The sequence below is a fragment of the Dromiciops gliroides genome, chromosome 3 (assembly GCF_019393635.1).
Source record: "Dromiciops gliroides isolate mDroGli1 chromosome 3, mDroGli1.pri, whole genome shotgun sequence".
Classification (NCBI taxonomy): domain Eukaryota; kingdom Metazoa; phylum Chordata; class Mammalia; order Microbiotheria; family Microbiotheriidae; genus Dromiciops; species Dromiciops gliroides.
In genome coordinates this window covers 444,568,329-444,589,584 of record NC_057863.1, presented here as the reverse complement: position 1 = coordinate 444,589,584, position 21,256 = coordinate 444,568,329, and the positions used below count along the sequence as shown (strand labels likewise).

The 21,256-nt window shown below is 36.5% G+C and overlaps 1 protein-coding gene across 8 annotated transcripts in view; it reads left to right on the top strand.

Annotated features, from left to right (window-relative positions):
- UBR3 (ubiquitin protein ligase E3 component n-recognin 3) overlaps positions 1-8,764 on the top strand; it is a 283,992-nt gene extending 275,228 nt beyond the window's left edge. For all 8 annotated transcript variants that reach the window (XM_043992858.1, XM_043992853.1, XM_043992859.1 and 5 more), the window contains 3 exons: positions 4,887-5,096; positions 5,828-5,967; positions 6,343-8,764. In XM_043992858.1, the coding sequence (XP_043848793.1) occupies positions 4,887-5,096; positions 5,828-5,967; positions 6,343-6,460 (468 nt within the window). In that variant the 3' untranslated portion in view covers positions 6,461-8,764. The remainder of the gene's footprint in view (positions 1-4,886; positions 5,097-5,827; positions 5,968-6,342) is intronic.
- The last annotated feature ends 12,492 nt before the right edge of the window (positions 8,765-21,256 follow it).

Below are 21,256 nucleotides of genomic sequence, written 5' to 3'. Positions count from 1 at the left end.
TCCTGGCCATTTACTAGTGGGTAAGAGATAAATAAAGTAATTTACAATTCTTTGATAATAATCAATGTTTGAAAGAACTGAATAAAAATGGCTTTGCTTGACAAGAGAAAACCCATATTTTAGTAGTGTTTCATATTATTTTTCACCTCTTTGATAATAGGATTTGCTCATTAAAAAAAAAAACAGTTACAGAGGGGACTTTTGCTCCACGGAATCTGTTGGATTGTTATATTTAAATATTAAGTGATACAATCATTATGTGGGGTTCCTGCAGTCCATGTTTTTATATGAGTAAGCTCACAATTTTATCCATTATAGCTAGGATTTGGATCGCACTGTTTAATAGTAAAATGAACTCATATTACAAAATTCAGTTTCTAATTTTTATATGCAGCTGGATGCATATATCCTAAGTAAATTGTGATGAAATATGTAAGTATATTGCTATAGTTTTCATATTTTGAGGTAGGAAATTTATAAAAAGTTGTTGGTCTGATACTTCACAGGCTCATTCAATTTTGAGATGTTAAGTGACATTATTAGTAGCCATCTAATCTAACTCCTACTTCCAAAAAAACTCCAACTCTATTATAAAATACCGTGCAGAATACAAATGACTCCATTCTGCCCCCAGCCCCATCTGCCACCATTCAAGGCAACTCATTCCACTTTTAGAAAGCTCACATTTTAGAATGTTTTTTTTCTCATGTTGATTTTAAGTGTGTCTCTTGTTAACTTTCACCCATTGTTCTTAGTTTTGCCTTCTGAAACGAAAGAGAATGAGTATAATCCCCCTACTACATGAAAGACATTTAGCAGCTAGGTGGCATGGAGGATAGAGCATTGGGCCTGGAGTCAGGAACACTCCTCTTCCTGCGTTCAAATCCAGCTTCAGACATTTCCTAGCAGTGTGACCCTGGGCAAGTCTCTAAATGCTGTTTGCCTCAGTTTTCTCATCTGTAAAGTGAGCTGTAAAATGGAGAAGGAAATGACAAACCTCTCTAGTATCTATGCCAAGAAAACCCCAGATGGGGTCAAGAAAAGTCAGACATGACTGAAAGACCTGAACAACAAGAACAATCCTTTACCTCATGAGTCTTCACTTCTCCAAGCTAAATACCCCCAGTTCCTTCTACCATTTTTTATGTGTCATAGACCAAGGCTTTTCAACATCTTTGTTGTTCTCCTATATGTTTTCCAGCATATCAGTGTCCTTTCCAAGCTGTGACACTCAGAACTAAAAGCAGTACTCCAAAAGTGGTGTGGCATGACTGTCACCTTATTTTTGGAAATTATGCCTCTCTTTATGTAGCCCAAGTTTCACTAGCTTTTATGGTTGTCATATCACACTCATTCATACTGAACTTGCACTAAAACCTACCAAATCTTCCCCAGATAAATTGCTGTGTAATAAATATTCCCTAATCACATTGTAAAATTGATTTTTTGGAACTCAAGAGCAAGAATGTATATATTTTTTCCCTATGAAATATCTTTTTAGATTCAGTTGTATTCTAATGCAACTAGATGGTATAGCCAGAGCATTGGACATGGAGTCAGGAAGATCAGAGTTCAAATCTGGCCTGAGATATTTATTAACTATGTTTTATTAGCAAGTCATTTAATCCATCAACCTCAATTTCCTCATCTGTGAGATAAAATTAATATAATAGTAGAACCTACTTCCCAGGATTGTTGTGAAGCTCAAATGTGATATTTGTAACATGTATTGCAAACCTTAAAGTGCTGTATAAATGCTAGCTGTTCTTATTTTCTAGCCTTTCAGAATATCTTTGGGTCGTTTTTTTGTCATCCAGTGTGTTATCTATCCCTCATAGCCTTTAGTGATCTGCATATTTGATAAGCCTGTCATTTCTGCCTTTATTCAAAGCATTGATCAAAAGGTTAATTAGCATAGAGTCAAGTGCAGGTCTCTGTGGTACTTCACTGAAGAGTGCCATTCAGCAAGCTCCAAATCAGCTAAATATATTTTTATCTAGATCATATCTCTGTCTTTCCCAGAAGAATAAAATGTGATAATTTTTGAAAGTTTCACTAAAATCTAGCTAAGTTATAGCTGTAGCATTCCCCAGTCTACTGGCAGCTGTGTAGAAGATGGATGCAGGTGAGTAGAGATTAGAAGTAGGGAAATCAGTGACCAGCTATTGTAGTAGTTGAGGCAAGACATGGCATGAACCTGAATTGGAGTGTTGTCTGTGTGGGTATAGAGAAGGGGGCATATATAAAAGAGGCAAAGCTTGAAACCTCAAGATTTGGCAACTAAATGGATATGAGTGGTGAAAACAAGTTGTTGAGGAGGATGCTAAGGTTACAGACTCAGGTGACTGGAAGGATGATGCTGCTCTCAGTAGTTTAAAAGGAAAAAAAAGGAAGTCTGGAAGAGAAATGCTTTTAGGGGAAAAGATAAAGAGTTCTGTTTCAAATACATTGAGTTTGACATGTTTGCAAGAGATCTAGTTATAAAAGGCTCTTTATGATGAGAGCCTGGTACCTAGGAAAGCAGTTCAGGCTGGCTGTATAGATCTGTGAATCATCTGTATGGATTTGATAATTGAAACTATGGGAACTGATGAGTGTATAGAGAAAATGAAAATGAAAGCATATAGTGAGTGAAAAGAGAGAAGAGGTCCCAGAATAAAGTCCTGGATGACACCCATGGATAAAGATTCAGCAAAGGGGACTGAGAAAGAGAAGTCAGACAGGTAGCAGAAGAATCTGAAGGTAACAGTGTTGCAAAAAGCAAACAAAAGAGAATATGCATGAGAAGAAGATGGTCAGCCGTGTTAAATCCTCGAGAGGTTAAGGAGGAGAGAGAAAATACCATTAGATTTGGCATTTAAGAGATTATTGGTCACTTTGGAAAGGGCAGTTTCAGATGGACACTTCGTTTCTAGATAATCTCTCCCCTGAGTTTTTGGGACAGAATTCTCTCCTGATTCTCTTGTCTGACTGCTTCTTCCCAGCCTCTTTTGCTGGATCATCATTAATATCCCACCTCCCAACTGTGAGTGGAGACCCCATTGCTCTATCTCTCTATACTTTTAAGGGCTTCATCATCTCCTTTGGTTTCATTCATCATTTCTGTTTTGGTAATATTCTCCATTCAGATACCACAAAATCAAATTTGGATATTTCAAACAAGAATGTCCTATATAGCTCTCAAACTCATCGTGCCAAAACAGACAGATTGTCTCCCACTCCACCCTGCCAAATCTATCTGTCTTACAAACTTCCTTTTTATCAAAGATAACACCATCCTTCTAGCCCCTTGAGTTTACAGTTTCAAAGTTGCCTTAGATTCCTCATTCTCACCCACCCCACATATTCAGTCAGTTGCCAGTCTTGACACTTTTGCTTCTACAACAGCTCTCCACAAGTTTCCCTCGCTCCACTCACATGAATTGTCACCTTATCCAGGCTGGACTACTGCAGTTGCTTCCTAATTGATCTCTCTGCTTCAAGTCTCTCTGTACAGTAGCGAAAGTGTTTTCCTAAAACACCGGTCTGATCATGTCATTCCCATTACTCCCAGTTTATTAGCTGTAAATTTAAATGTAGACTCATTTAGGGGGCAGCTAGGTGGCACAGTGGATAGAGCACTGGTCCTGGATTCAGGATTACCTGAGTTCAAATCCAGCCTCATACACTTAACACTTAGTAGCTGGGCAAGTCACTTAACCCCCATTGCCCCCCCCCCTTCACCCCCCCCCCCCAAATGTAGACTCATTTTTCTGAAGTTTAAAGCCTGTCACAACCTGGACTCATCCTACCTTTCTAGACTCCCCTTCTTCATGAACACCATGATCTAGTTAAACTTTTATTGTTAGTCAGTGCTTTCTAATTTTCTTCTGGCATATAATTTGTGTTTGGATGAACCACCAGAAGTTGTCCATTTTAGTAATTCTTGAGTTCTCTTCTTTATGTTGAATATGTACGCCCTGGAAAAGCAACAGTATTGTTTATTTAAGTAAATAGTCTAAAAAGATTAAATTAGCCTGGGTCCAGCTCTCAAGAAATATAATCATACTGACACACATCTCTAATTACAGGGTTTATTAATAAATACCATACAAACTATTGAAGGAATACTCCAGTAGAAAGGATACATGCTTTTGTCTAAGACATGGTCTGGCAGTGGGAAACCTATCTGTATACTGCGATCCAGGCAATCAGATTTAACCACATTTCAGAGTGACCCAAAAGTATTAAGGTTTGAGTAGATTTATATTGAGGTAGATAAAAAGACTGGAACCTTTTACAGTGCTTCAGAGCAAGCATATTCCAAGTACTTTTGAATAAACCAATTATGAATATGAAGAAAACAATAGAATTCCTTTAGTATCAGGGGTTGCATTCATGTTGTGAAGTCATTCTTGCTATTTCTAGCTATAATAATTCCTTTTTAGAAGAAAGGACCTGGTCTAACCTGTCAGAATAATAGATTGAGCTATAACAAATGTTATAGTGTATTTTTTAAAAAGGAAAGTATAAAAGCCAGATTTAAAGCATCCTGTTGTAAATTTAATTAAAACATGAACTTCCTTTTAAAAAGTCAATAAACTCTTTTGATTACTTATTACAGAGTATAAAACTTGGTTTTATAATCTTCCAGAATTTTGAAATTTCACATTAATCCATATCTTTATGTTAAAATGCTACATATTAAGAAACTGAATTTATTTAAGCATGTTTTTCATGCTCAAAGGGTATTTTTTTCTTATAATATAATTTATTATGTTATTGTTTCCTATGTTTGTGGGGATATCTTCCTTTCTTGGGAAAAAAAAGTATGGGAAAAATATTTAGGCTTTGGTTTCAATAACAGGGTCATATAGTCTTAATAATAATTTTTGGTAATGTTTTAGGTTTTGCTCATCCAGGAGTCAAAATGGGATTTACCACATTTATTACAGTTGCCTGAGAACTATAATACCATCTTTCAGTACTACCACAGAAAAACCTGTAGTGTCTGCACTAAAGTTCCTAAAGATCCTGCTGTTTGCCTTGTTTGTGGTACTTTTGTCTGCCTGAAGGGACTTTGCTGCAAACAACAAAGTTATTGCGAATGTGTGCTGGTAAGAAATAACAAAAGACCTAACATTTTAAAAAAGAAAGTTTTTACTTATCGGTGTGCAAGTGAGTTACCTAAACTCAGATAACCTGATGTTACTTAGAGCAAGTATTCTTACCCTTTTTTTGTGTTATGGACACCTTTGGCAGTTTGCTGAAGTCTAGACATTTTCTCACAGTAATGTTTTTAAATGCATAAGACAAAATGCATAAGATTACAAATGAAATCAATTATATTGAAATATACTTATCATAATTTGTTTTTAAGTTCACAGAGACCCTAGGTTAAGAATCTTTGCTTTAGAGAGAAGGGATATGTTTTTTTTTTCTTCATCTAGAGGAAAGATAGAAGAATAGTACTTGAGGAAAAAGCTGAGTGGAATAGTCCTTAAGATTGTTAGTTTTTTTCTCCCTTTCCCTTTCATATTCCATACTATTTAATGATGAACTATGTAAATCATGCATTTGCATGGTAATGGATCACCCAATATTCTAATGTGATTTTTCACTTATATCCCAAATGTACTTTAATAAAAATGTCATATAATGAAATAAAGTCTTAGCATGAGAATTGCATATTCAGTTGTTTCTATTAAATCTTCTAAAAAGAAAAATGCTCTTTAGTGACTGGACTTCTAAATTTGGAAGACTTTTGAATAGTTCACTTTTGACTTTATTGTGAAATTGTTAGTACATTAATAGGATTAAAATATATATATATATATATATTTTTTAGCATTCTCAGAACTGTGGTGCTGGAACGGGAATATTCCTTTTGATCAATGCATCTGTAATTATCATTATTCGAGGCCATCGTTTCTGTCTCTGGGGTTCTGTTTATCTGGATGCACATGGTGAAGAAGACCGGGATCTTAGGTAAGATATTAAGATGGTTGCCCTTATTAAACCAATACATATGGAAACCACTATAAAGTATCATTAGGCCAGGTGTCAGAATTTAATGTAAAATTGTTGACATGGGAAAAGTATGTTAAATAAGTGTCACTCTATTAGTTCTAGCTTTATTGCATTTCATAGTATGGATTTCTGAAGATACTAATTCGAGTTGTTTGTAATTTGAGTTTTGTGAGCTGTTTCCTCTCATAAGCATGTGTTTGTTCCCCAAGTTCCAGAAAACAAAACAAACAAAAAATGCTATGTAATTTGATTGTCATAAGGAATTAGCTCAAACAGAAATGACAAATTAAGTTTCTCTGTATTAATTGTATTAATGTTCACTTTTCTTTCTAGACGTGGCAAACCTCTCTACATTTGCAAGGAAAGATACAAAGTTCTTGAACAGCAGTGGATTTCTCATACTTTTGATCACATCAATAAAAGATGGGGTCCACATTATAATGGGCTATAAATCATCTATTACCTGCAGCTTCACACCATATCATCCTTCACCTTTACTAAGAATCCAGCTTTACAAAGATAAGCTTTAACTTAATTTGGGGAATTAACTCACTGGAAAAAAAATGAAACCATGCCATTTTTTAAGCCTTTCAATAATTAGGTGCTGTTGATACTACATTAATGGTACTATAACTTAAAAAAAAAATCTTTGGGAGGGCATGAAAAGTTTAATTTCTTTGGTACTCCTGCTTTTTGTTTATTCCACAGTTGATAAGAAGCACAAGTTGTTCTCAAAATTATTTAAAAGTGAGATCTCCCCATAATATGATGAAATATTTCTTTGATATTTTGAGTGGATTTGAGTTATTGCAGGTTACTGCTTCCACATCCTTTGTGTTTAATTTGCATCTACTAAACATATTGCATCATTTTTTCTTTCCATTTCTTGTGTTGATTTGAGATTTTTGCTTGCTACATATGTAATTAGACAACAATTGTAAAACATGATTTATGTGAGATATTGTATAGTAAAAGTTGGTCTAACAGTAGAACTTTAAAAAAATCCACTTATTGTGAGAGGTCTGTTAAAAGCTTTCAGACTTTGCTGAAAACCTAACTCATTCTCAGGAATTTCATAAATATTATCCCCAGGTAAATAAATAAAATAGCTGTAAAATAATTAGATTGCTACTGTTAATGTAATACGGTATACTCTTTTTTTTTTTTTTGCTCCTTCAAAAAACAAAATTTGCCATTACAATTGGGTGAATTATTAGTGGTAGTAATATATAGATTTTACTATATATACAAATTTTCTAAGACTGTACAACATGACAGATTCTAATTACAACCATGCATGCCTGCCTTTCATTTTCAACCCAGATATGTGTTTGAGTGATTGAATTGGAAATATGCAGACTGTCATAAAAATGAAACATGATTTTGGATCTTTCCTGTCAGCTCAAGAGATTCATGTGTATTGTATTTGTGCAGAGTAATCACTGATTTTTCTGCTTGATTTCCTTTAAAAAGAAAAAAAAAAAGGCTCAACAGAAATGGCCCTGGTTTGAATGACTGCATCTAGGTATTCTTCTTGGAAGAATGCTGGAGAAACAGTTTATATTTATAGTGTTTTTAACTCAGCAAGAATAAAAAGGATTGAGCTTAAATCCACTGTCTGTGTAATAGGGGGAGAGTATATACAAAAACACATAATATATCACTACCAAACAATTTTTCAAATGATCCAGACATTGGTTGATTATTTCATAGAAAATGCTGTCAAAACAATTCCTGGTACTTTTGACTTTCATAGCTTGTTCTGTAAAATTTTTACATGTAAAATAAAAGATAAAAACATCTAGTGATAAAACATATAAAAATAAAAGCAGATCCATGTTCTACAATCTAATTGAATGATAGCACATCAAAATGATAGAAATGACAGTCTAGCATCCAAATAAGGAAAATAGAACAGTGCATTTTCCAAACAGGCCCAAAGCATTTGGGATATGACCATTAGATCTACAATAGAATACATGGTAATGGCTTGCTATTTTTATATAAATTTCCAAAATATTAAGATAACTTTCTGTAAGACTAGAATGATTCTGTTTCACTAACTGAATAGCTATGTGTTTTCCAACATGTTGCTACTTTTTAAAATACTGTATCATAAGTTCAGCCTGTAATATTTTTTTTTTTGCATTGGTCATTATGAATACCAAGCCATTTTGTAAGTGTGGTTGATAAGCAAAATGTTAATTTACATCTCCAGTATGATACCATTACAGGACTCATGAACTTGAATAATTCTGTAGTTGAAACTCTGATGCTCTATTTACAAGGTATAATGTATCCAGAATTTGATTATTACATATTTAAAATGGAATGTTTTATGGTTGTGCATATGGATGTGAAGTGAAAATATTAGCCTTAACTTTAAAAATCTGGGTATTTGATAGTGTTTATTTTGATATTGGTGAATTAGTCACCAGTAAATTTTGAAAAAAGCACTTGGTTGAAAATTGTACTTGAATACATACATGCATGCTGCTAAACTATAACTTTGATTTTCCCTATAACTTTTATAAGCCCAATTTATAAGCCCACTTTGAAAAATAACAGGTCCAAGTTAGAGTGATGTGTGTGTATATTATTATTAAAAAAATGTACTGGTGTGGTATCTTGTATGAATGATCATTTAAGTACAGTACATTACTGTAGATGCTAAATCAATCTTTATAATTAATCAGAAAATACAAAACTAGGAATAATCAACATTGTAAAATATGTTAATAAAAACCTACTGTCATTCTGTGTGAGAATTTTTTTAACCTTAGCCATGTTTATATGTCACTGCTTCATTGTAGTTGTCATTTGCAGGCTTTGTTAGTTTTCCATGTCTCTTATTTGCCGAACAAGCAGCCTAATGCCTTTGCTCAGAAAAGTTCCCCTCATAGTTCTATAATAGTATGTCCTGTTACTAGAAGTTCCCGAATGAACCTCATCAGAAATTGGGCTTTGTTTTGTCTTAAAACTATTTCTTCTGACTGCCCTGGTTATGGTCACCCTATAACTCACTACAAGTTGTTATTTGAGTTCCTTACTATTATTCAGTTGGTTTGGACCAGTAGAATTGTTATAGCAAGTCCTGCTTCAGTGCTGCCTGAGTCAGTATAGATTGAGTCAGTATTGAGACTTTTGGGGTGATTCTGTGCTGATATAACAGCACAAAGGGCTACACTGGAATTTATTAATATACATGACTTATGGAAGAATACGGATAAAATGCTTGGGAAACTTGGAGGCAATAGCCAGAAACCAGACTGAACATCTGAAGGCCCAGTGCCTCATCATATAAAGGGCCTCAGGTAAAGTGCTTATGTTGGAGAGGTTTGAGGCCTTAGATGATAACCCAAGTGCTATAAGGACTAAGTTTTCAGGTACTTGGCCTGTCAAAGAGCTGAATATATTCTCCACATGTGAGAGATCTAGGTGTTCTTGATTGCTCACAGAGGTGACTTCATGTATGAATCCAGTCATGTCTCTGGGGACCATACTCTAGTATTTACTGACCCAGACCTCAGACATTATCTCCTTGTCATCTCCATCTCCACCCCCCTGTTCCAGGACACTTAAGACCAGCACCCTTGAAGCTCTTCATCTGCATCCAACCTGGGAGGTTAGAGACTCCAACTCATTAGCCCTTCCTTAGTGCTGTGGTTAAAAATTTCCACTTCCTTGTTTCTCAGTTCTGTTGAGTGAGAGTTGCTGTGTCTCAAGGCAAAAAAACTCAAAAAACCCTTCCCTCTCATCCTCTACTCTCTTTTCCATTTTGTGTTCTGGAATCCTTGCTCCATGTAAAATTTCCCTTTAACTCAAAGCCTTTTTTTCATTTTATACTTTATATCTTGCACTTGTGGAAACTTTATAGAAGACACCATATTCTAATCAATTACTCTAGTTCTGATTGCTCATTATCTCATGCCCCCAAACATATTGGCCCACAAAGAGGAGTCTTCTGCATATCCCTTGTTCTCTGCTACTGCTTTCTGTTATCCACTCTGCCACCATTATTTACCAACCTTTCCTCCTTTGAAGTTCATTCCACTTGTCTCTCACACAGTTCAGGCCCTGAAATCTATCTCTCTTAGATTGCCCTCCCAGCTTTCTTACAGAGCCCACTGTTGTTTTTTAAAAAATTAATTAATTTTTAATATTCATTTTTTTAACATTTTGAGTTCCAAAATCCCTCCCTTCCATCTATTCCCCAACCCATTGAGAAGGCAAGGAATATGATACCAATTATACATGTGAAGTCATGTAAAACATTTCTCTATTAACAATGTTTCCAGGGAAAAAAAAACAAAACATGAAAAAAATAAAGTGAAAATTAGTATACGTCAATCTGCACTTAGACTTTCTCAGTTCTCTTTCTAGAAGGTGGATAACATTTTAATCATGTGCCCTTCGGAATTGTCTCAGATCACTGTCTTTATGGTCTTTCACAATTTTCACAATATTGCTATTCCTGTGTACAGTGTTCTGGTTCTGTTCACGTCACTTTGTATTGATTCATATAACTCTTCCCAGGTTTTTCTGAAACCATCCCTGTCATCATTTTTTATAGCATAATAGTATAATTTCACAGACATATACCACAGCTTGTTCAGCCATTCCCCAATTGATGTGCATCCTGTCAATCTCCAATTCTTTGTCACTACTAAAATATGTGGCAAGTATACAAAATACAAAATAAGTATTATGTACATATGGGCCCTTTCTCCTTTTCTTTGATCTCTTTGGGATAAAGACCTAGTTGTGGTTTTGCTGGGTCAAAGGTTATGCTCAATTTTATATCCCTTTAGGCATAATTCCAAATTGTTCTTCAGATTGATTGGACTAGTTCACAACTCCACTAAAAATGCATTAGTGTACCCATTTTTCCACATCCCCTCCAATATTTATCACTTAACTTTTCTGTCATGTTAGACAGTCTGATAGGTGTGAATATCTCAGAGTTGTTTTAATTGGCATTTCTTTATTCAGTAGTGATTTAGAGCATTTTTTCATGTGATTATTAAAAGCTTTGATTTCTTCCTCTGAAAACTTCCTGTTCATATCTTTTGACCATTTATCAATTGGGTAATAACTCGTATTTTTATAAATTTGGCTCAATTCCCTATGTATTTGAGATTTGAGGCCTTTTTTCAGAGAAACTTGGTGTAAAAAAAAATTGCCCCAATTTCCTGCTTTCCTTCTGTTTTTTTTTTTTTTTTTTTTTGTTGTTTTGTTTTGTTTTTTGTTGTTTGGGTTTTTTGCAGGGCAATGGGGGTTAAGTGACTTGCCCAGGGTCACACAGCTAGTAAGTGTCAAGTGTCTGAGGCCGGATTTGAACTCAGGTACTCCTGAATCCAGGGCCGGTGCTCTATCCACTGCGCCACCTAGCTGCCCCACTGCGCCACCTAGCCACCCCTCCTGCTTTCCTTCTAATTTTGTCTGCATTGATTTTCTGGGGGAGTAATAAAAATTATCCATTTTACTTCCTATGATCCTCTCTATTTTTGTTTGGTTATAAATTTTTCCTTTCTGCATAGATTTGACAGGTAAATTTTTCTTTCTTTTTTTTTTTTTGAACCTTTCCATGGTTCTTTATTACATGTAATTTTTATTGCCTCATGATCTGAGAAGGATGCATTTACTATTTTTTTTACTTGCAACAAACATTTATTTAATTTTTTCCAGTTATATTTAAAGGTAGTTTTCAACATTCATTTTCATAAGATTTAGAGTTCCAAATTTTTCTCCCTCCCTCCCTTTCCTCCCCGCTCCACAAGACAGCAACTAATCTGATATAGGTTATATATACAGTCCACAAGTGATCTTTTTTTTTTTTTAAGTCTGTGTTCAATCAATATCAATTCTTTCTCTGGGAGTGGACAGTATGCTTCATCATTGATCCCTTGGGATTGTCTTGGATCATTGTATTGCTGAGAGTAGTTAAGTCATTCACAATTGCTCATAGAACAATACTGCTGTCACTGTGCACAGCGTCTTCCCAGTTCTGCTCACTTCGCCACACATCAGTTCATATGAGTCTTTCCAGGTTTTTCTGGAATTATCCTGCTTGCCATTTCTTTGTTTGTTTTTTTGGGTTTTTTTAGTGGGGCAATGAAGGTTAAGTGACTTGCCTAGGGTCACACAAGCTGGTAAATGTCAAGTGTCTTATGCTGGATTTGAACTCAGGTCCTCCTGAATCTAGGGCCAGTGCTTTATCCACTGTGCCACCTAGCTGCCCTCCCTGATTGTCATTTCTTATAGCACAATAATATTCCATTACAATCATATACCACAGCTTCTTCAGTCATCCTCCAATTGATGGACATTCCTTTGATTTCCAATTCTTAGCCACCACAAAGAGTTGCTATATATATTTTTGTACAATTTTTCCCCCTTTTCTCTTTTTCATGATTACTATTGTTAACTGTTTCCCTCCCTCCTATTCCCTTCCCCATGATATTTACTCTATTATCTATCTTCTTTCACCCTATCCCTCTTCAAAAGGGATTTGCTTCTGACTGTTCCCTCCCCCAATTTGCCCTCCCTTCTTTTGCCCCTCCCTCTTTATCCCCTTCCCCTCCTATTTTCCTGAACTGTTAGATAGATTGCTCCACCCAATTGAGTATGTATGTTATTTCCTCCTTGAGCCAATTCTGAGCAGATTAAGGTCTTTGAGCCAATTCTGAAGAGTGTTAGGCTCACGTACTGCCCATCTTAAATAGATTACTTCACCCAATTGGGTGTGTGTGTGTGTTAATCCCTCCTTGAGCAAATTCTGATGAGGTTAAGGTCTTTGAGCCTATTCTGATGAGTGTAAAGTTCATTTATGGCCCTGCTCCTCCCCCATCTCTTCCTGTTTGGAAGAGAAATGGAAAGACCTTTCCTGTTTCTTTCATGTGGGATTTCACCCCATGCTACCTCTCCCCTTCCCCCTCCCCCAGTGTATTCCTCTCACCCCTCAATTTTACCCTAAAGATGTCATCGTGGGGCAGCTAAGTGACACAGTAGAATATCATATACCATAGCCTCCGATCTTTTAATGTAGAAGCTACTAGATCTCATGCTATCCTGACAGGGGCTTTGAAGTATTTGAATTCTTTCTTTTTGGCAGCTTGGAATATTTTCTCCTTGACCTGTGAGCTCTGGAATTTGGCTATGATATTCCTGGGAGTTTTCCTTTTGGGATCTCTTTCAGGAGGTGATCGGTGGATTCTTTCAATTTCTACTTTACCTTCTGCTTCTGACAATTTCTTGGAAGATGATGTCTAAGCTCTTTCCTTGATCATGGTTTTCAGGTAGACCAATACTTTTCAAATGATCTCTCCTGGATTTATTTTCCAGGTCAGCAGTTTTTCCAAGAAGGTATTTCACATTGCACTCTATTTTTCTATTCATTTGGATTTGCTTTATTTTGTCTTGGTTTTTCATAAAGTCACTAGCTTCCATTTGTTCAATCCTTATTTTTAGGCAATTATTTTCGTCAGAGCTTTTGTACCTTCTCTTTCCATTTTTTCCTCTACCTCTCTAACTTTATCTTCAAAGTCCTTTTTGAGGGCCTCTGTGGTCTGAGACCTATTTGTATTTTTCTTGGAAGCTTTAGATATAGGGACCCTGACATTGCCATCCTACTCTGAGGGTGCACTTCGATCTTTCTTGTCACTAAAGAAACTGTCTATGGTCCTCACCTTTCTCTGCTCATCTTGCCTTTCTTTTACTTGACTTTTAGCTCCTTAAAGTGGGGCACTATTTCCAAGCTGCACTGTCCCAAGCTTCAGGGGGTCCCAGGTGGTATGATTTAAGGAGGGGCAGGTTCTTCACTTGCCTGGCCTGTTCACTGGTCCCTAGATAACCCCAGGCCAACTTGCTAATCAACCAGCTTTGTGTGCTATGGTTGTCAGCTCCAATGAGCCTATGCCCTTCCTCCACCTAGGCCACTGCTGCTCAAGCCTACTTCCTGGTTCCCAGCAGGGGTGAAAAACCCAAGTTCTGCCTCAGCACCAGCAGAGACCCCTGTAATCGTCCCCCTGCCAACGGCTCAGCCCTCTCACCAGACTGTGAGCTTAGTTCCAGATGACACTGGCACTTCAGCTGATTCAGAGGCTCTGGGGGTCTCTTTCTCTGATGAGGCCTTCCTGGGACTGGATCTGTGTCAGTGTGACTGTGGGGTTGGGCTCCACTCCTGTATCAGCACAGCAGCTCCCTCCTTCTGAACTTCCAAGCTGGAAAATGGTCTAAGCACGTTCTTCTGTGGATTTTAGTGCTCCAGGAATTTTCCTATGGCATTATTTGGAGGTTTTTTGGAGCAATCGTGTCATGAATTTGAGAGCTCACTGTCTTTCCTCTGCCATCTTGGCTCTGCCCCAGAACTCACTGATAGGTAAATTTTTCCATGCTCCCTTAATTTGCTTATGATATCTCCCTTCATGTCTAGATAGATCATTTACCCATTTTTACTTTATTTTGGTATATGGTATGAAATATTGGTATGCCAATTTCTGGTGAACTATTTTACAGTTTTCCCAGAAATTTTTTTTCAAATGATAAGTTCTTGCCCCCAAAACTTGGATCTTTGTTTATCAAAAACTATCCTGCAACTTTACTAAAATTGTTAAAGCAACTAAAGTTGTTAATTGTTTCAACTAGTTTTTAAATTGATTCATGAGGGTTCTCTAACTATACTATCTACAAAGAATGATAGTTTTATTTCCTCATTGCCTATTTTTATTCTTTCAATTTCTTTTTTTTTGTCTTAAGGCTAAAGCTAATATTTCTTTTTTCTTTTTTTATAGCTAGTATTTCTAATACAATATTGAATAATAGTGGTGATAATGGAAAACCTTGATTCACTCCTAATCATACTAGAAGGGCTTTTATATTACTATGATAATTTACTACTAGGTATAGTGTACCCAATCTGTTCCACTGATTTATTTCTTAGCCAGTACCAGATTGTTTTGATGGTTACTGCTTTGTAACATAGTACTGCTAGATTTCCTTCACTTTTTTTCCCCATTAATTCCTTTGATATTCTTAACCTTTTGTTCTTCAGGATGAAATTTGTTATTTTTTCTAGCTCTATAAAATAATTCTTTGGTTTTGGTATGGCAATGAATAAGTAAATTAACTTGAGGAAAATTGTCATTTTTATTTTATTGGCTCAGCCTACCTATGAGCAATGAATATTTCTCTAATTATTTAAATCTCTTTTATTTGTATGCATAGTATTTTGTAATTGTATTCATATAGTCCCTGAGTTTGTGTTGTCAGGTAGACTCCCAAGTATTTAATACTACTTTCACTTATTTTAAATGTAATTTCTCTTTCTATCTCTTCCTGCTGGGTTTTGTTGGTAATATATAGAAATTCCTATGTGGGTTTATTTTATATCCTACAACTTTGCTGAAGTTGTTAATTGTTTCAACTAGTTTTTTAGTTCATTCTCTAGAGTTTTCTAAGGATACCATTATATAAAGAGTTATAGTTTTGTTTCCTGTTTTTATTCTTCCATTTTCTTTTCTTTTTTTGGCATAAGCTAGGATTTCTAATACAATGCTGAATAACAATGATGGACATCCTTGATTCACCCTTGATCTTATTGGGAAGGTTCTTAATTTATCCCCATTACAGATAATGCTTACTCTTGGTTTTACTTTCTTTCTTTCTTTTTTTTTTTGTTGTTGAGGCAATTGGGGTTAAGTGACTTGCCCAGGGTCACACAGCTAGTAAGTGTTAAGTGTCTGAGGCTGGATTTGAACTCAGGTCCTCCTGACTCCAGGGCCAGTGCTCTATCCACTGCGCCACCTAGCTGCCCCTTACTCTTGGTTTTAAATATGCTACTTATAATTTTTTTTTGGGGGGGGTTGTTTTGGTTTTTTGGGTGAGGCAATTGGGGTTAAGTAACTTGCCCAGGGTCACACAGCTAGTAAGTATCAAGTGTCTGAGGCTGGATTTGAACTCAGGTACTCCTGACTCCAGGGCCAGTGCTCTATCCACTGTGCCACCAGCTTCCCCTGCTACTTATAATTTTAAGAAAGACTCCATTTATTCCTGTGCTTTCTAGCATTTTTTAATAGTAGTAGATGTTGTTTCAGTCTATTTCCTTATTCATAGACTTTCTCTTTGCTCCCAATCCCTGCCTTTTACTTTGTAACTCCAAATTATTTTTTGATATCTCTTTCAACAGTCTAGCTTTTCAGTTCCTTCATCTCAACTCCTATAACCTACATCTTTAGTACATCTGTCAGAGATGGTCATATCTTAGATATCACTATCTCTTCATAATTGCCACTTCCATTTTTTTAAACTTTGTAATTCTCCTCTTTAATCATAAATCTTGTCCTTTAATTTCTACTTCTCCTTCCTGAACTTACTTGCTCTCGCTAAAAGTTCCAGTTCTTCCATACCTCTTTCCTTCTCTCCTTTTTTAGCCCTTCACTCTTGCTCTCTCCTCAATTATTTTTCATTCCCATAATCTTATATTTAACACATTTACCCCTAACTCCCTTGACTTCTGAACCCTGGATCACTAACTCCTCCTTTTCCCCCTCCATTCCCATGTCACGTAATCCTTCCCCACCCCTTGATTGACCCTATCCCACTCCCCTCCATAGCTATTTCAGACTTTTTCTCCTCAAGAGAGACCATCCTACTTGACAACAGAAGTCAGTCCCATCTAATATGAGCATTCTTATCTTCCCAATTTGACAACTCAAAACTCGTCCTTCATCTATACTATTCTTCTGTACTCTCTTGAGGAAAAAGTGACCTTCCTCCTTGCTAAGGCTAACCCTTCCCCCTGTTCTTTGAGCTTGTCTCCTTCAAGAGCTTTCCCCCCAATCTTTATTCTCCTATCTCTATTTACTATCTCCTTGTTGCCTACAAACTTGCTCAAATCAACCACGTCCTTTAAAAACCATCACCGCTCAGGGTACTATATTTCTCCTTTTCATTGTCAAATTGCTATAAAGAATTAGCTAAATTCACACACACACACACACACACACACACACACACACACACATATATATTTCTGCATTACCAACCCCATTGCTAGTTTGCTTCTGATCTCAACACTTTACTGAAAATACTTAATGCAAAGTTACCAATGGTCTCATAACCATTAAACTTGATGGCCTTTTTTTCTTAGTCCTCATCTTATTTGACCCTTCTGAAACTTATGGCATTGACCATACCTCCTTCTAGAAAATTGTTTCTTGTTTGGCTTCTGTGAAACTTTTTTCTCCTCTTCTAACTTTTTAAGCCTAGCCTTCTTCATTGGATGACCATGTATTTCCCACCCCCTTTGCTTATGTGTCCCCTAGGGCCATGACCATGCTCTCTATACTCTCCATTAGGATCTTGAGCTCCTCTGGGCTCAATCATCCCTTCTACACAAATAATTCCCAAATCCATATATCTAGTTAGAATCTTTCTCTTGAATTCCAGTCCCATATCAAGAAGTATCTCCTGGATACCTTGGTCTAGATATCACATAGTCATTTTTCAAACTCAACATGGCCAAAATGTGGCTCATTTTTTCTTTACCCTAAACATGCCCTTCTTCCATGGTATCTGTTTCTCTTATGGCCACCGTTCTCTTAAGCAGCTGTGGCCATCTTCCAGAGCTGTCTTTGGTTGCTTTTTTTTTCTTTTTTCTTTCTTAAAGACAATGTTGTTGGGTTACTCTGTGCGTGTGTGTGAGATAGCTCTGCCAATATACTTAGGATTATTTGACTCACTGTCACCTTTTTTTGTTAGACCTATTGGCATACAAAAGACTCAGGTCAGGTACTTTTTTCCATTCTCACTTGCTGCCTCCTCAGTGATATTTCTCCCAGACTCCCTTGATAGATAGGGATCAATTAATTCCTTTCACATTCCATCATACCTGTGGTAACTAGCAGGAGGGCTATGCAAATTACCCTATCTTCAATAAACCTTTAGTACAGACCTAATACTGGAAACGAAAGGAAAGATCTGGTAACTTTTTCCCTTTATTAATTCCTCATTCACATGATTAAGCCCAGAAACCAGAGAGGGAAACACAGTGGAGGACATTTAGGTGAAGATGAAAAGAAGCAGTATTATAATTGGAGTATACTACAGACCATTTAGAAAGAAGGAATAGATAAGTTCAGGAGACAAATCATAATCCTGCATGGAGGTAGTAACGAGAAAGTTCAATTATCCACATGTTTTCTGGAATTCTTTCTCTGTCAAAAACAAGAGTAGCTAATAATTTTTTGGATTGCATCGATAATTTCATTTTTCAAAAGGTGGAGAAAAGGAGAGGACCTACTATCCTGGATCTAATTCTCACCAACAGGGAAGCACTTGTTGCCAATGTGGAAATGATGGGAAGCTTGGTTGGGAGTGACTCTGCTGTTTAAGAATTTGTTATTGGAGAGGAAATCTGAGTATAATCCAATATGCATGTAATATATGGGAACAATAGATTTGAAGGGTTCGAAGAAAGAATAGCTAAGATTCATGAGATAAAATTCTATATGCCAGAAGGCATGGAGAAGACTTAAGTGGAATTCTGAAGACAGAAGAATTCTGTGGAATAAAGAGTGAAGATTATCTAAAGGGATGGGTCAATTCACAGGGATTCATTGAACAATTAAAAAAAAAAGATGTATGCATAAGATGGAATCACAAGCAAGTAACAGGATAAAGAAAAAAATACATCATGGTCTTGTAAGAATAGTTCCAGATTGAGCATCAGAATAAACTAAAACTAAAAAATGAAGATAAGAACAAACAAAAGTTGGGTTTTTTAAGCTGTAGAGGAAAACATCAAAAAAGATCACAGTGGATGTTACAGTAAGTGTTGACAAAGTAGAAATGCTTTGTACTTTGCATATGCTTTCTCTGCTATGTGGAATTGTATTTAGACTGGGAAAGCAGCTAGGTGGCGCAGTGGATAAAGTACTGACCCTAGATTCAGGAGGACCTGAGTCCAGCCTCAGACACTTGACACTTACTAACTGTGTGACCCTGGGCAAGTCACTTAACCCTCATTTTCCTGCAAAAATAAAATAAAATAAAATAAAAAATAGGCAATTGAAATTCAAGATGGAGTTGTGGACATTGTAAGGTTTCCTTAATGATTTCAAGTCACTAGACCTGGATGAACTACATCCTAGCAAAATGAGTGTAATGATTGGAATGATGCAACCTGCTGCAGAGTTACTGTAGGAAAGCTCTGCCATGAGGAGAAGGCATCTGAGGGCAAGCCTTGCAGTTTTCCTTGGCGTCAGGAAGTGACATTTGCTTGTGGGTACTGTATAAAAGAGGCAAGGCTTGCTCTCTCGCTCTCTTTCTGGAGGACCTCGGGGGAGAGGAGCTGGAGGCATTGGTTCCCTGAGATAGACAGCTGAATCTAGGCCTCTTTCTCTGTCTTCACCAAATTCTTATTCTCTTTAATAAATGCTTAAAAGTCGAAACTCTTGCTAAAGCTTATAATTTATTGGCAACCACTCATTAGATATTTTAGACAGACTAGCTAGAATTTTAGCCCTTCCGTGAGAGAACTGTAATGTCATTGTTGAACCATTGTCATTGATCTTTGAAAGGTGGTGGAGCTTGGAAGAGGCACCACAGAATTGAAGAAGGACAATGTCCTCTTTTTCAAAAAAGGGAAGATGGAGACTAGTGACTGCAATTTCTTTTGAAATTCCAAAACATACTATATTAAAGGAATGGCTAGTGAGTGCCTAGAAAAGAAAGCATTGATGATTTAATCAGTAACAGGGTTTAGCAGACTAACCACATTTCCTTTTGGGAAATAATTACTAAACAGTAATCAGATGATTACTAGATAGTTTATTTGAATTTTTAGCAAAGCATTTGGCAAAGTTTCTCATTCTTTTGGGAAATATGCAGAGTTGTAGGCTAGATGATAGTACAATTAGTACTTGGAATATTTTTTTTTTTTTTTTTTTTTTTTTTTTTTTTAGTGAGGCAATTGGGGTTAAGTGACTTGCCCAGAGTCACACAGCTAGTAAGTGTTAAGTGTTTGAGGCCGGATTTGAACTCAGGTCCTCCTGAATCCAGGGCCGGTGCTCTATCCACTGCGCCACCTAGCTGCCCCAGTACTTGGAATATTAGAGTAAGCAGATTAATGGTTTTATGTTAACTCTGGGAGAGTGCCTCAGGGATCTATGCTGGGCTTTGTATTTTTTCATATTTTTAAGTGACCTGGCTAAAGGCCCAAATGATATACCTATTAAATTTAGAGATGAAACAAAGCTAGGAGAGAAAGCTAACATGTTGGGTGACAGAGACAGGATTCCAAAAGATCTCAACAAGCTAGAATGTTGGAACAAATCTAATAAGATGAAGTTGAATGATATTAAATATAAACTCTTAAGTTTGGGTTCAAAAATTTAACTTCACAAATACAAATCAGAGGAAATGTGGCTAGATAGGTGTTTTTAAAAAGGGGGATTTGAAGCTTAATATGAGTCAATAGTAATGTGGCAACCAAAAAAAAAAGTGATCTTAAAGTTGCATTAAGAGAGGCAGTGTCCTGGATTAGGGAAATGATAAGCCCACTCTGTCCCTAATCGGAACACATCAGGAGAATTATATTCCTTTTTGGTGCCAAATTTGGAAAGACCGTTGACAAGCTAGCAGCATAGCATAGTGTATAGAGAAGTGGCCTTGGAGTTAAGAAAAGCCTGATTTAGGTCTTATCTTCACTACAAATTGTGTGACCCCATGCAAATCATTTAACTTCTCAATACTACCAGGCAACACTGAAGGCTATTGGTTATAGGTTGTGAATCTACATTAGTAGGATAGTTTCCACAGTGGGAGTTCCCCACAGAGATGACATCATAGGCCCAGACAAGACAAAAAGAAATTGGCCAGTCTAAGAACATCCAGTGGAATGCACTGAGGATGCTGAAAGGCTTATGAGGATCAGGTGAAGGAACTGGCAATGTTCAGTTTGGAAGAGAGAATAATTTGGGTATATGTATGGCTATGTGTAGGGAGGGACATTAGTTACCTTCAAACATTTGAAGGGCTATCAGGTAGAAAGGGTATTAGATTTAATTCCACTTGGAGGGTACAACCAGAAGAAATGAATGGAGGTTGTGGAGATAGATTTAGATTTGATATGAGGAAAAACATTCTCATAATTAGAACTATCTGTAGGTGAAATGAGCTGCTTCAATGAATAGGTTCCTGCTCACTAGAGGTCTTCAAGCAAAAATCATTTGATGACCACTTGCCA